The 15076-nt window shown below is 36.9% G+C and overlaps 1 protein-coding gene across 8 annotated transcripts in view; it reads right to left on the bottom strand.

The window, feature by feature from the left end:
- The window catches only part of osa (trithorax group protein osa), a 521098-nt gene that overhangs the window by 158183 nt on the left and 347839 nt on the right, over positions 1 to 15076 (bottom strand). For 7 of the 8 annotated variants that reach the window (XM_070096962.1, XM_053791422.2, XM_053791420.2 and 4 more), the window contains 2 exons: positions 8282 to 8335; positions 6040 to 6228 (listed from right to left, as the gene is read on the bottom strand). In XM_070096962.1, coding sequence (XP_069953063.1) covers positions 6040 to 6228; positions 8282 to 8335 — 243 coding nt within the window. The remainder of the gene's footprint in view (positions 1 to 6039; positions 6229 to 8281; positions 8336 to 15076) is intronic. The other variant, XM_070096959.1, reaches the window with a different exon arrangement.

Consider the following 15076-nt stretch of genomic DNA (forward strand, 5'->3'; position numbering starts at 1 on the left):
ATTTCCAGGACTCAAGTCCAGCTATTAAAAATAACCGGTTTCCCTGAATCCCTTCACTAAATATTACCCTGCTCACACTCCAACAGATCGTCAGGTCCCAAATACCATCCGTCTCCAATCACTCCCATCGAACACGCTCATGCACGCCTGCTGGAAGTCCAAGCCCCTCGCCCACAAAACCTCCTTTACCCCTTCCTTCCAACCATTTCGAGGACGACCCCTACCCCGCCTTCCTTTCCCTACAGATTTATACGCTCTCCATGTCATTCTACTTTGATCCATTCTCTCTAAATGACCAAACCACCTCAACAACCCCTCTTCAGCCCTCTGACTAATACTTTTATTAACTCCACACCTTCTCCTAATTTCCACACTCTGAATTTTCTGCATAATATTTACACCACACATTGCCCTTAGACAGGACATCTCCACTGCCTCCAACCGCCTCCTCGCTGCTGCATTCACAACCCAAGCTTCACACCCATATAAGAGTGTTGGTACTACTATACTTTCATACATTCCCTTCTTTGCCTCCATAGATAACGTTTTTTGTCTCCACATATACCTGAACGCACCACTCACCTTTTTTCCCTCATCAATTCTATGATTAACCTCATCCTTCATAAATCCATCCGCCGACATGTCAACTCCCAAGTATTCGAAAACATTCACTTCTTCCATACTCCTCCTCCCCAATTTATTATCCAATTTTTCTTTATCTAAATCATTTGATACCATCATCACCTTACTCTTTTCTATGTTCACTTTCATCTTTCTACCTTTACACACACTCCCAAACTCATCCACTAACCTTTGTATAATAATATTTGCATGAATTAAATCATACATGAAAACTATAAAAACAATAAATACATGAAATAAATGAACAATTATCTGCACTTTACCTTTACTGAGGAGTGCTGATGGCCTAAGAAGAAGGTGGAGAGATGTTATTGTTTGGAAAGGGTGTCACCTTCCATAAAAAACATCAGGTAACTGCCCGTCTGGTATTTCTTCCACTTGTCTGTCTCTTTGCAGTAGCACTTAAAGATGACAGGGATTCACTAGCATTTGATTTATTGTCTTTGCTAAAGAAGCTGTTCAATGTTGTCTGCTTCTGATGATTTTTCAAATTTTTTCAAAAGCGGTCAACATTATCAGTGAACAGGTTGATGTTTGTATTCACAAAAGTAATGTTAGGATGCCATTTTTCCACCAGGCTCTGAGTTTGAGCACAATGGTAACACAGTTCCTTAATTTCTGCAGTGGAAATGTTGCCCTTACTGCTTCCCTCCTCTGAAGAAGAAATTTCCTCAACCACTTCTTGCTGCTGCTTGTGCAGGTCTTGAAGTTCTTCTGTGATGAATTCATTTCTTGTGATCCTCCAAGAACTCCTTTACATCATTCTCATCCATTTTCAAACCCATGGACTGGTCCAGAGAAAAATTATCCTTCACTCACTCAAAGCCTTCAAAATCTCTGACTGACACAAACAGTCTGACCACAATTTCTTCCCACCAGAGTTCACTGTCCTGAAAAAAAAACTGTTCCCCAGGCTTTGTCTATTACCCTTAAACACTGGAGGATATTAAAATGGTTTTTCCAAAATTCCCTAAGGGTAAGCTCTGTTTCAGAGGTCACTTCAAAGCACCTTTTAAATAGTGCTTTTGTTTAAAGTTTCTTAAAATGGGAAATTACCTGCTGGTCCGTGGGTTGGATAAGAGGAGTGGTGTTAGGGGGCAAGAACTTCACCTTAATGAAGCTGTATTCATCCACTAAATTTTCCTCCAAGAATGGAAGGTGAACAAGAGCACTGTCCATTACCAGAAATGCCCTTAATGTTAAGTTTTTTTCCACAAAGTACTGCTTCACCATTATCCCTCCACATTACAATGAGTTTAATTTTTATCACATTGTTTTTCTTAAACACCTTTGGATTTTTAGAGTGGTAGACTTGGAATGGTTAAATTTTGCAGTCCCCACTAGCATTACCACACAAGAATGTTAGCCTGTTTTTCATGGGCTTGTGCCCTGGTAATGATTCTTCTTGTGTGATGTAGGTTCTCTTAGACATTCTTTTCCAAAAGAGGCTGGTTTCATCACAATTAAAAACTTGTTGAGGAATAAATCCATCAATGTCTACATAAGTTTTAAATCCCTTAACAAACTTTTCAGCCTCATCTCTGTTAGCACTGGCAGCCTCCCCATACTACACTATGAAACCCACTCCGCCTTGTAAACCTATCAAACCAGCCCCTATTTGCCTTAAATTCATCACTTTCACCACTGTTTCCTGGGGTGTCTCAACTAAGATCACTATATAACTGCTTTCCTTTTTCACAAATTGTTGTTTTAGAAACACATTCACCAGCCAACTGTTTTTCATTAATTCACAATAACAAAAAGTTTTTCCATTTTTTAATTAACTGTGACCTTTTCACAGCAAGAATTTTCACTTCTTTCACCACATCAGCCCCTTTTATTGCCTCTTTATTTTTCAACATGGATGATGTGGTGGATTTGGCCATATCATACTGAGTGACCAGGTCCAATACATGTTCCACTTTTCCACTTCGCAATGAGTTCTTTTTTCACTTTAATTTTTGTTTTCATTGTTTTGCTTTTAGGCTTGTTTGGAGCACTACTCTTTTTTGGGGACATTATTACTTATTTTCAATGAAAATATTTAAAAAACACCACAGAATAACAACGAAACACCAACGAGTTTCATGGAACTTGTAAGAACAATGCTTAACAAATGAAAGCCGGCGAGACAGGGCAACATTCAAATACTGAGTCAAATTTATCTTGTAAAAGTTGAGCAAATATTGATTTGAACGAATACAGGGACATACGAATACTGAGGCTCCACTGTAATCTAAATCTATCTCTTAAAATTTACAGCAAATGAAGCTAATGCTCAATTTTTAACACATTGGTCATTTCCTACCAAGGAAAGACAACCCAAAAGACAGTTTTCATCTTATGAACTTATTTCCTTTTAATTCCTTAAAATAACTACTTTAAAAATAATTAATTACGTATTAATCCAAATGGTCTGTTGTAATGCAACTGATATATTTCTTGCAATGTTTGCCCAAATTCATGACAAACAACAGATTTTTAAAAAAATGCTTGAATAATTTTAAAGATATGTAAACATAGCCTAATAACAGAAAATCAAAAGATTCTGATTTCACTACCACATTCCTACTTGCCTATTTGCACGACTCACATGCAAATAGCCAAGAAAATGAAATTATTAAGAAGTCTCACTAATTTTTAACCATGTACTAAACCATCAATATTGAACAACTACCAGACAGCTGGAAAACTTCAAACATGGTCCAAATACATCTTAAAATTAGAATTAATCAAATATATGAATTACAGTACCTGTCTTGTTAAATCTCTAATATGGAGAAATGGCCATTAAAATCTACAACAAACATTAAAATCATTAATGGCCACTTATTAATCCTAAAGACTTTTAAATTCACTGAAGAATTTCACAAGCTCAGATGACTATTACACACTAATGAAGATCCAGTACTGATATTAAAAAATATACAGATCAATATTACCTCAACAAATTGAAAAAAACAAAACAGCCAAATAAGGAAGAAAAATCTAAATGCAGGAATGATTTGTGATATTAGTATTCTCAGGAAAAGAGAAATGTGGAGGTGTTGCAGTTCAGAGGGTGATCTGGACTATGATATCAGCACACTTCTGGCAAGACAAATTGAATGAATAATCACTAATGCATTTCTTCTTTTGTGTCATCCTACTCTGGTGGGAGATGGCCAAAGATGTAAAAAAAAAAAATTATTAGCAAAATTTCTAATGAACCTGCATAAATGATTAACTACTCTTCCATTGCTATCACTTTGATACAAAAAATTATATTACTAATGATAAAATAACCTATGAATTAAATTATTATAAGTGGTATTCAAAATATGAATACAAATAATAAACTGTCCTTCCTAGTTGCTTTTCCAGGATGCTGATAGGACAGTCTAATGACAACCAACGTAACATTAACACTCCGCTAAATTTATAAGTGTAAACACTGTACCTCCAACCACCAGAACTCAAATTTAGCTTCTCAAGTTCCCCAAATCCTTCATTAAATATTATTAAACTCACATTCCAACAACACATCAAATCCCAGAGACAACTTTGATCCACTTGTTATGAACAGCATATTCACATGTGCCTATTGGATGTTGAAGTCCTGCATTACTCATTACTTAATGTATACTTTCTTATAAACCTTATTCTGTTGTCTTTTACACCTTCCATCCACACTTCAGACTTGTACACCCTTTTAAATTAACCTAGCTCGTTCTATTTTTCATACATAACTACACTCATCTTGAAAAAAGCATTTTCTTCTCTATGAATTACCCTTGTCTTACCACCACACTTTCTCTCAGTTTAATGAGTTCTTATTTCCTTTATAATATTTACTTGTCAGTGGATGGGTTTATGAAGGATGAGGTGACCATAGAATTGATGAAGGAAAAAGGGTGAGTGGTGCATTGAGGTATCTGTGGAGACAAAAACCATTATCTATGGAGGCAAAGAAGGAAATGGATGAAAGTATAGTGGTACCAACACACTCATATGGGTGTGAAGCTTGGGTTGTAAATGCTGCAGCGAGGAGGCATTTGGAGGCAGTGGAGATGTCCTGTCTAAGGGAAATGTGTGGTGCAAATATTATGCAGAGGATTCGGAGTGTGCAAATTAGGAGGAGGTGTGGAGTTGCTAGAAGTATTAGTCAGAGGGCTGAAGAGGGGTTGTTGAGGTGGTTTGGTCATTTAGAGAGAATGGATCAAAGTAGAATGACTTGGAGAGCATACGAATCTGTAGGGAAAGGAGGTAGGGGTAGGGCTCGTCCTCGATAAGGTTGGAGGGGGTAAAGGAGATTTTGTGGACGAGGGCCTTGGATTTCCAGCAAGCCTGTGTGAGCATGTTAGATAGGAGTGAATGGAGACAAATGGTTTTTGGGACCTGACAAGCTGTTGTAGTGTGAGCAGGGTAATATTTAATGAAGGGATTTAGAGAATTCTCTGGTTAGCTAGACTTAGAGTCCTGGAAATGGGAAGTACAATGCCTGCACCTTAAAGGAGGGGTCTGGAATATTGACAGATTGGAAGGACTTCTAAACTGTCATATCTGAGTGCCTCTGCAAAGACAGTAATTATGTATGAGTGAGGTGAAAGTGTTGAATGATGATGAAAGTATTTTCCTTTTGGAGATCTTCTTTCTTTTTGGGTCACCCTGCCTCGGTGGGAGACGGCCGACTTATTGAAAAAAGAAAAAGAATAAAACACTGATCTCACACATGACAGTAACTCCAGGCTCCTCCTTACTGACCATGCTTCACATTTATACAAAGGCATTGACATCACTATATTTTGAAACCTTCTTCATTTTTTTTCCATCCACTGGCAAGATTCAGTCATTCCATAATTTTTTTAAAACTGCTACTTTCTTTTCCTCATCTATTTTATGCCACGCCTTATACTTTATGAACCCAACTCATTTTACATATACAATACACTCACTTTCCAATCTAACCTCTAATCTATCAATCCATATACTTTTACATATTCTCCTCATCTTACTCGAGCAGATGAATGACCGAGTTATCACTTTTTGCTATGAATGGCCCACAAAAATTTATCGCTATCTGGAACACAATACTAATCTGGATGAGCGAGATAAATATACAACATTTAGCAATCTTTTTGCAATAAAGATACTTATATGTTGTACATGTCTTATTCATCTACTTATCAATGTTTTAAACTGTTAATATAATGATGCAATACTAATCTCTACAGCTCTTCCATTTCACCTGCAACCAGCCATTGTAACAACTCTCCCTTTATCTATAATTCATTATCCCTTCATACTGCACTTCTCCCAAATACACTATCATTCACTTTCCTTATAACCTAATCTATAAACTCATTAGACAACCACTAACATTATTTCCAAGCTTAGTTTTTCATAAAATCAACGTACCTCCACAAATCCTCCACGTTCCCGTACATGGAGATAAAGAGCGTAGAGATCAAGAGGATTCTTACTGATGGTAGGACAAGCAGTAATTGGAGTCTTATTATCATCCATAAATGTCAACAGCTTGTCCAACCAAGCCCGCCGCTCCGGAGAGTCCGACATCTCATAGAGACGTGCCAGATTTTCTCCCGGCTGGAAAGGGAAGATTTAATAATTGCAGTGAGACATACGAATTTAATATGGCTTATAAAGGGAAGCTAAGTCATAGTCTCCCGTAGTAACAAATCATTGCAAATAAAAGAGCAAAGCAGGTGAACCCATTCTCTGACTGTGAATTCCTTACTCAAAAATTATTCATATACTGCAAGTTTTGAAGGCTCATACCTGAGTTAATATAAAGATTGAAGTGGATGAATGATGAATGTGTAATTATATAATAAAGCAATCAAGTATATGTCTTAGTAATTTTGATAAAAAAAGATGAATGATAATTTTAAAATTAACAATCAGAAGCTAATGTTCTGGGCAAACAGAAGTGGAATTATATATATTATAGAATTAATTCCAAATTATAAACAGGGTATGAACTGAAAAGAATATGTAGCGACCTCCAGAGGACATATTCCTCTCATTAGAAGAGAATACCGAGACTGTTCTACAGGACTAATTTTGAAACTAGGCTGAAAGGGAAGGCATTATGTGAGCATCACTACAACTGGTTAGCACATCTCAAAGCATGGCATAGAGGATTTCTAAAATGTAGACCAGAGAGCTTAATGTTACCTCATACAGTCATGCCTCCTAAAGGTTTAGAGATACAGTCACCTTTGAAGAAAACACTATATAAGGATATATAGCAAATCTGGTCACATTTGAACTTTCTTGGGATTCAAACAAGTTTATAAAACTATTTTATAATACTCAAAGATTATGTTACACTAATGGCAAAGTATCATTAGAATTCACATGGATGCATGTAACTAAAATATTTAATGCAACTTGAAACTTGGCTTTTTCTATAATTCCACAGCATCTGAGGTCATATGGATGCAAAATGTAATATATCTAAATTAGATGCATTAAAAGTGAGGCTTATGTTAAACTAATGAGAATAATGACACTGTCAAACTTCCTTCATAATTCATACAAATGAAAGAGGACTTGCTGAACCAAAGTAAAATCATTCCTACAAGGCTTAAATGATCAAAAGTTCTCTCGTGTAGCACCAAATATGTACCACTCGACTTAAAGCTGCAATGAATCCAATATGATATTTGATGGGCATTCAAGTTAAAATTGAGGTCTAAGCAAGAATGTTAAACTAAAAAGCCTACGCATCACATTTAGGTATGAAGTACATCAGGCTAAGCATACATAATAGCAAGGACCAACAGAAGACTACTATCTCTGAGAATCACAACAAGATGCAGTGTTTCCCAGAGAAAAGGTATCTCTGTGTCATTATTCAATCTGAACTGATCCTTATAGTCTCTATCAATCCCAGATATTAGGTACTAATTTATGCTGCCAAACTTAAACAGTTTTCTAAACATACAGCACCATGGTCAATCACAAATACCCACAAAATGTGGGAAGACTTAATACACAAGCATGGTGCCTTATGCAAACAAAACATTTAAACTTAGCAACAATGTCACAGCTTCATCTACAAAGCTACCAGTGCCGCAAGATAAATCAGAACAGCCAGCAAAGTTCTGGGATGTTCACAGCGACAGGCTACCAGTAACTAGCTACTGCTGTGACGAGCTCTATTCCAGCAAGACTACTGCTAGTGCCATGCTATCCATGCTTCCTACTAGGGCAAATTGTTAAGCTTAATCAAGCAAGTCATATGCCAGGGACTCAATCTGGCTTTGCCTCTGCCCCCCACTAGTCTAGAAGATTTGTTCAAGTTATAACAAATTATCTAATCTTGTAGGCTTTGTAATCTTAAAATATCCTAGATCCTTTATAGTTTCATATATCAATTCAACTGTTAGCATAGGTAGGAGAGCATCTTACCTCTATTGTATCATAATATATAATGAAGAATCTACATAAGCAGAGAAAGAGATTTAGTAAGCAGGAGCAAAGACTAGAGAGGGGCGGGATTGAAGCGTCAACCAAGAGGCTGGTCATGTGGAGTTAGGGGGAGGGGAGATCTGCTAGGGAGTGGGGGCAATCAGGCCTGCAACAGTTAGGTAGTAAATCCAAAAGTGGGCTGGGTGTAAACCTTGATATTAACCTTGGATGGTCTGTAGATGTCTGGGGGTGGGGGTGGTTGACTGTTAGCATACACCTGAAAAATGTCACGCAACGTTGAGATTTACCCTTGTTTCTGTTAACTTTGTTCCCTTTAGAAAAAAGTTACTAACAATGACTCGGCCTTTACTCAGAAGCAGCAGTAGCAGCAGCAGCAGCACTGGCACACTCTTCTGTGCCCCTTCCTTGTAAAGGTCAAGATTTCAGCAAATTATAACGAACACCTTGAATAGTATTTTAATAAAATAATTTTTCATGATATTTGTGGCATAGGGGTCAGTGATCTTTCCACAATGCTATCTCTGACTTATTACTACTCATTTACAAGACTATTCTCAGCACACTACTGATACTACCATGCCTGAAATTTCAAAAATTATATAAATAAAAATTAATTGAATATACAGTATATTCACTGTAAAAAACTAATATTCCCTCATATCCTTTCTTACACAAGCACTCTCCATGGTGGTCAACTTCCATTATAAACCCCATTATTATTATTATTATTATTATTATTATTATTATTATTATTATTATTATAATAATACTCATGAGGAAGTGCTAAACCCTTAGGGATTATACAGCACCTGGGCAAAAAGGGGGTTTATCAGGTTTGATCCGAGGAAGGAAATGGCAAATCCAATTCCTTGGATGAATAGACCTCCACCAGCATCAAGGCACGTTCACTGATTCTAAACCCCACTTTTTGTTTATCTTGATGTGCCATAATTCGTTGCCTGTGACCCCTTTATCCTGTCAGGTGCCAACAGTTTCCATCTTAATACACTTTAAAAGTAAATAAATAAAAAATAATATATAGTACATATAATATATATATATATATATATATATATATATATATATATATATATATATATATATATATATATATATATATATATATATATATATATATATATATATATATATATAAATATATATATATATATATATATATATATATATATATATATATATATATATATATATATATATATATATATATATATAATATATATATATATATATATATATATATATATATATATATATATATATATATATATATATATATATATATATATATATTTAATTGACATCTAAGGGGTTACAGGGTGGGAAACTGTGCAAAAATGAAAATACAACTACTGTACTATGTGAGAAGATATGGCTGAAGAGGCTTAATAGGATTTTGAGATTTACAATAGGTTCTGTTCCTTATACAAGAGAACTCACACCAAATTATGGAACCACTAACACATCACTGCAGACTGCCTTATTAAGCAATCTTAATAACACAAGAAGAATTTAAATTAAGGCAATTTTAGAATATGTATCACAAGTTTAATGACCCACGGAATGAACTTATAAATGTATGAATATTAAAATTCACAATACTGTGCCTGTAACAATTCACAACCCAAAATTTTGAGAGGAAACTTTAAACAATGTTTCAGTTTGTCCTGGACCATCACATACTCCGAAGTGTCATCTCTAAATTGTGATCGAGGTGTGAATTTAATATGTAAGCAAATAAATAAATAAATAAATAAAATAAAATAAATATATATGTGTGTATATGTATGTATGTATGTATATATATATATATATATATATATATATATATATATATATATATATATATATATATATATATATATATATATATATATATTCAGATATTTGGGAGTGGACGTGTCAGCGGATGGGTCTATGAAAGATGAGGTGAATCATAGAATTGATGAGGGAAAAAGAGTGAGTGGTGCACTTAGGAGTCTGTGGAGACAAAGAACTTTGTCCTTGGAGGCAAAGAGGGGAATGTATGAGAGTATAGTTTTACCAACGCTCTTATATGGGTGTGAAGCGTGGGTGATGAATGTTGCAGCAAGGAGAAGGCTGGAGGCAGTGGAGATGTCATGTCTGAGGGCAATGTGTGGTGTGAATATAATGCAGAGAATTCGTAGTTTGGAAGTTAGGAGGAGGTGCGGGATTACCAAAACTGTTGTCCAGAGGGCTGAGGAAGGGTTGTTGAGGTGGTTCGGACATGTAGAGAGAATGGAGCGAAACAGAATGACTTCAAGAGTGTATCAGTCTGTAGTGGAAGGAAGGCGGGGTAGGGGTCGGCCTAGGAAGGGTTGGAGGGAGGGGGTAAAGGAGGTTTTGTGTGCGAGGGGCTTGGACTTCCAGCAGGCATGCGTGAGCGTGTTTGATAGGAGTGAATGGAGACAAATGGTTTTTAATACTTGACGTGCTGTTGGAGTGTGAGCAAAGTAACATTTATGAAGGGATTCAGGGAAACCGGCAGGCCGGACTTGAGTCCTGGAGATGGGAAGTACAGTGCCTGCACTCTGAAGGAGGGGTGTTAATGTTGCAGTTCAAAAACTGTAGTGTAAAGCACCCTTCTGGCAAGACAGTGATGGAGTAAATGATGGTGAAAGTTTTTCTTTTTCGGGCCACCCTGCCTTGGTGGGAATCGGCCGGTGTGATAATAAAAAAAAAAATAATAATAATATATATATATATATATTATATATATATGTAGTAGTAGGTTGGTAGACAGCAACCACCCAGGGGGGTACTACCGTCCTGCCAAGCGAGTGTGAAACGAAAGCCTGTAATTGTTTTACATGATGGTAGGATTGCTGGTGTCCTTTTTTTCTCTCTCATAAACATGCAAGATTTCAGGTACGTCTTGCTACTTCTACTTACACTTAGGTCACACTACACGTACATGTACAAGCACACCTCTCTGGGTTTTCTTCTATTTTCTTTCTAGTTCTTGTTCTTGTTTATCTCCTCTTATCTCCACGGGGAAGTGGAACAGAATTCTTCCTCCGTAAGCCATGCGTGTTGTAAGAGGCGACTAAAATGCCAGGAGCAAGGGGCTAGTACCCTCTTCTCCTGTATATATTACTAAATTTGAAAGGAGAAACTTTCGGTTTTCCTTTTGGGCCGCCCCGCCTCGGTGGGATACGGCCGGTGTATTGAAAGAAAGAAAGAAAGAAAGAAAGAAAGAAAGAAAGAAAGAAAGAAAGAAAGAAAGAAAGAAAGAAAGAAAGAAAGAAAGAAAGAAAGATAGAAAGATAGAAAGATAGAAAGATAGATAGATAGATAGATAGATAGATAGATATAGATATAGATAGATAGATATAGATAGATATAGATAGATATAGATAGATATAGATAGATATAGATATAGATAGATATAGATAGATAATGTATGTATGTATGTATGTATGTATACAGTGGACCCCTGGTTTACGATATTATTTCATTCCTGAAGTATGTTCAAGTGCCAGTACTGAATGAATTTGTTTCCATAAGGAATATTGTGAATTAGATTAGTCCATTTCAGACCCCCAAACATACACATACAAACGCACTTACATAAATACACTTACATAATTGGTTGCATTGGGAGGTGATTGTAAAGCGGGGGTCCACTGTATATATATGTATGTATGTAGTAGTAGGTTGGTAGATAGCAACCACACAGGGGGGTACTACCGTCCTGCCAAGTGAGTGTGAAACGAAAGCCTTTAATTGTTTTACATGATGGTAGGACTGCTGGTGTCTTTTGTCTGTCTCATAAATATGCAAGATTACAGGTACATCTTGCTACTTCTACTTACACTTAGGTCACACTACACATACATGTACATGTTTAGTTATAGACACTCATCTGAGTTTTCTTGGATTTTATCTTAATAGTTCTTGGCCTTATTACTTTTCCTTTTATATCCATGGGGAAGTAGAATAAGAATCTTTCCTCCATAAGCCATGCGTGTTGTAAAAGTCAACTAAAATGCTGGGAACAATGGGCTAGTAACCCCTTTTCCTGTAATAATTACTAAAAAGAATAAGAAGAAAATTGTCAAAGTGGGAAGTCTGAATGTGCGTGGATGTTGTGCAAATGATAAGAAAGAGATGATTGTGGATGTTATGAATGAGAAGAAGCTGGATGTCCTGGCTTTAAGTGAAACAAAGCTGAATGGGGTAGGAGAGTTTCAGCAGAGAGGAATAAATGGGATTAGGTCAGGGGTTTCAAATAGAGTTAGAGCTAAAGAAATAGTAGCAATAATGTTGAAGGATAAGTTATGGCAGGAAAAGAGGGACTATAAATGTATAAATTCAAAGATTATGTGGAGTAAAATAAAGGTTGGATGTCAAAAGTGGGTTATAGTAAGTGTATATGCACCTGGAGAAGAGAGAAGTGTAGAGAAGAGAGAGAGATTTTGGGAAATGTTGAGTGAATGCGTGGGGAGTTTTGAACCAAGTGTGAGAGTAATGGTGGTTGGGGATTTCAATGCTTAAGTGGGTAAAAATGTTGTGGAGGGAGTAGTAGGTAAATTTGGGGTGCCAGGGGTAAATGAAAATGGGGAGCTAAAGGCTATGTGTAGAAAGAGGTTTGGTAATAAGTAATACATATTTTATGAAGAGGATAAATAAATTTACAAGGTATGATATAGCATGTAATGAAAGTAATTTGTTAGATTATGTATTGGTGGATAAAAGGTTGATGGGTAGGCTCCAGGATGTACACGTTTATAGAGGGGCAACTGATATATCAGATCATTATTTAGTTGTAGCTACAGTTAGAGAAAGAGGTAGATGGGAAATGAGGAAAATGGCAACAACAAGTAAGAGGGAGGTGAAAGTGTATAAACTAAGGGAGGAAGAAGTTCGGGTGAGATATAAGCAACTATTGGCAGAAAGGTGGGCTGGTGGAAGTATGAGTAGTGGGGGGGGGGGGGGGGTTGAAGAGGGTTGGAAGAGTTTTAAAAATGCAGTATTAGAATGTGGGGCAGAAGTTTGTGGTTATAGGAGGGTGGGTGCAGGAGGAAACAGGAGTGATCGGTGGAATGATGAAGTAAAGGGTGTGATAAAAGAGAGAAAGTTAGCTTATGAGAGGTTTTTGCAAAGCAGAAGTGTTATAAGAAGAGTAGAGTATATGGAGAGTAAAAGAAAGGTGAAGAGAGTGGTGAGAGAGTGCAAAAGAAGAGCAGATGATAGAGTGGGAGAGGCACAGTCAAGAAATTTTAATGAAAATAAGAAAAAATTTGGAGTGAGTTAAACAAGTTAACCCTTTACAGGGTTAAGCCTAGAGAACGAATGGATTTGTCAGTTAAAAACAGAGTGGGGGAGTTAGTAGATGGGGAGATGGAGGTTTTGGGTAGATGGCGAGAATATTTTGAGGAACTTTTAAATGCTGACGAAGTAAGGGAAGCAGTAATTTCATGCATTGGCCAGGGAGGTATACCATCTTCTAGGAGTGAAGAAGAACAGGATGTGAGTGTGGGGGAGGTGCGTGAGGCATTACGCAGAATGAAAGGGAGTAAAGCAGCTGGAACTGACAGGTTCATGACAGAAATGATAAAAGCAGGGGGGGATATAGTGTTGGAGCAGTTGGTATTTTTGTTTAATAAATGTATGAAAGAGGGGAAGGTACCTAGGGATTGGCAGAGAGCATGTGTAATCCCTTTATATAAAGGGAAGGGGGACAAGAGAGATTGTAAAAATTATAGAGGAATAAGTTTACTGAGTATACCAGGAAAAGTGTATGGTACGGTTATAATTGAAAGAATGTAGGATTGTGGATGAGCAAGGAGGTTTCAGAGTGGGTAGGGGAAGTGTAGATCAAGTGTTTACATTGAAGCATATATATGAACAGTATTTAGATAAAGGTAGGGAAGTTTTTATTGCATTTATGGATTTAGAAAAGGCATATAATAGTGGATAGGGGAGCAATGTGGCAGATGTTGCAAGTATATGGAAAAGGTGGTAAGTTACTAAATGCTGTAAAGAATTTTTATGAGGATAGTAAGGCTCAGGTTAAGGTGTGTAGAAGAGAGGGAGACTACTTCCCAGTAAAAATAGGTCTTAGACAGGGATGTGTAATGTCACCATGGTTGTTTAATATTTTTATAGATGGGGTTGTAAAAGAATTAAATGCTAGTGTGTTCGGGATAGAGGTGGGATTAAATTATGGGGAATCAAATACAAAATGGGAATTGACACAGTTGCTTTTTGCTGATGATACTGTGCTTATGGGAGATTCTAAAGAAAAATTGCAAAGGTTAGTGGATGAGTTTGGGAGTGTGTGTAAAGGTAGAAAGTTGAAAGTGAACATAGAAAAGAGCAAGGTGATGAGGGTATCAAATGATTTAGATAAAGAAAAATTGGATATCAAATTAGGAAGGAGTATGGAAGAAGTGAATGTTTTCAGATACTTGGGAGTTGATGTGTCGGCGGATGGATTTATGAAGGATGAGGTTAATCATAGAATTGATGAGGGAAAAAAGGTGAGTGGTGTGTTGAGGTATATGTGGAGTCAAAAAACGTTATCTATGGAGGCAAAGAAGGGAATGTATGAAAGTGTAGTAGTACCAACACTCTTATATGGGTGTGAAGCTTGGGTTGTGAATGCAGCAGCGAGGAGACAGTTGGAGGCAGTGGAGATGTCCTGTCTAAGGGCAATGTGTGGTGTAAATATTATGCAGAAAATTCGGTGTGTGGAAATTAGGAGAAGGTGTGGAGTTAATAAAAGTATTAGTGAGAGGGCTGAAGAGGGATTGTTGAGGTGGTTTGGTCATTTAGAGAGAATGGATCAAAGTAGAATGACATGGAGAGCATTTAAATCGGTAGGAGAAGGAAGACGGGGTAATGGTCGTCCTCGAAAAGGTTGGAAGGAAGGGGCAAGGGAGGTTTTATGGGTGAGGGGTTTGGACTTCCAGCAGGCATGCATGAGCGTGTTCGATAGGAGTGAATGGAGACG

The sequence above is a fragment of the Cherax quadricarinatus genome, chromosome 55 (genome assembly GCF_038502225.1).
Source record: "Cherax quadricarinatus isolate ZL_2023a chromosome 55, ASM3850222v1, whole genome shotgun sequence".
Lineage (NCBI taxonomy): Eukaryota > Metazoa > Arthropoda > Malacostraca > Decapoda > Parastacidae > Cherax > Cherax quadricarinatus.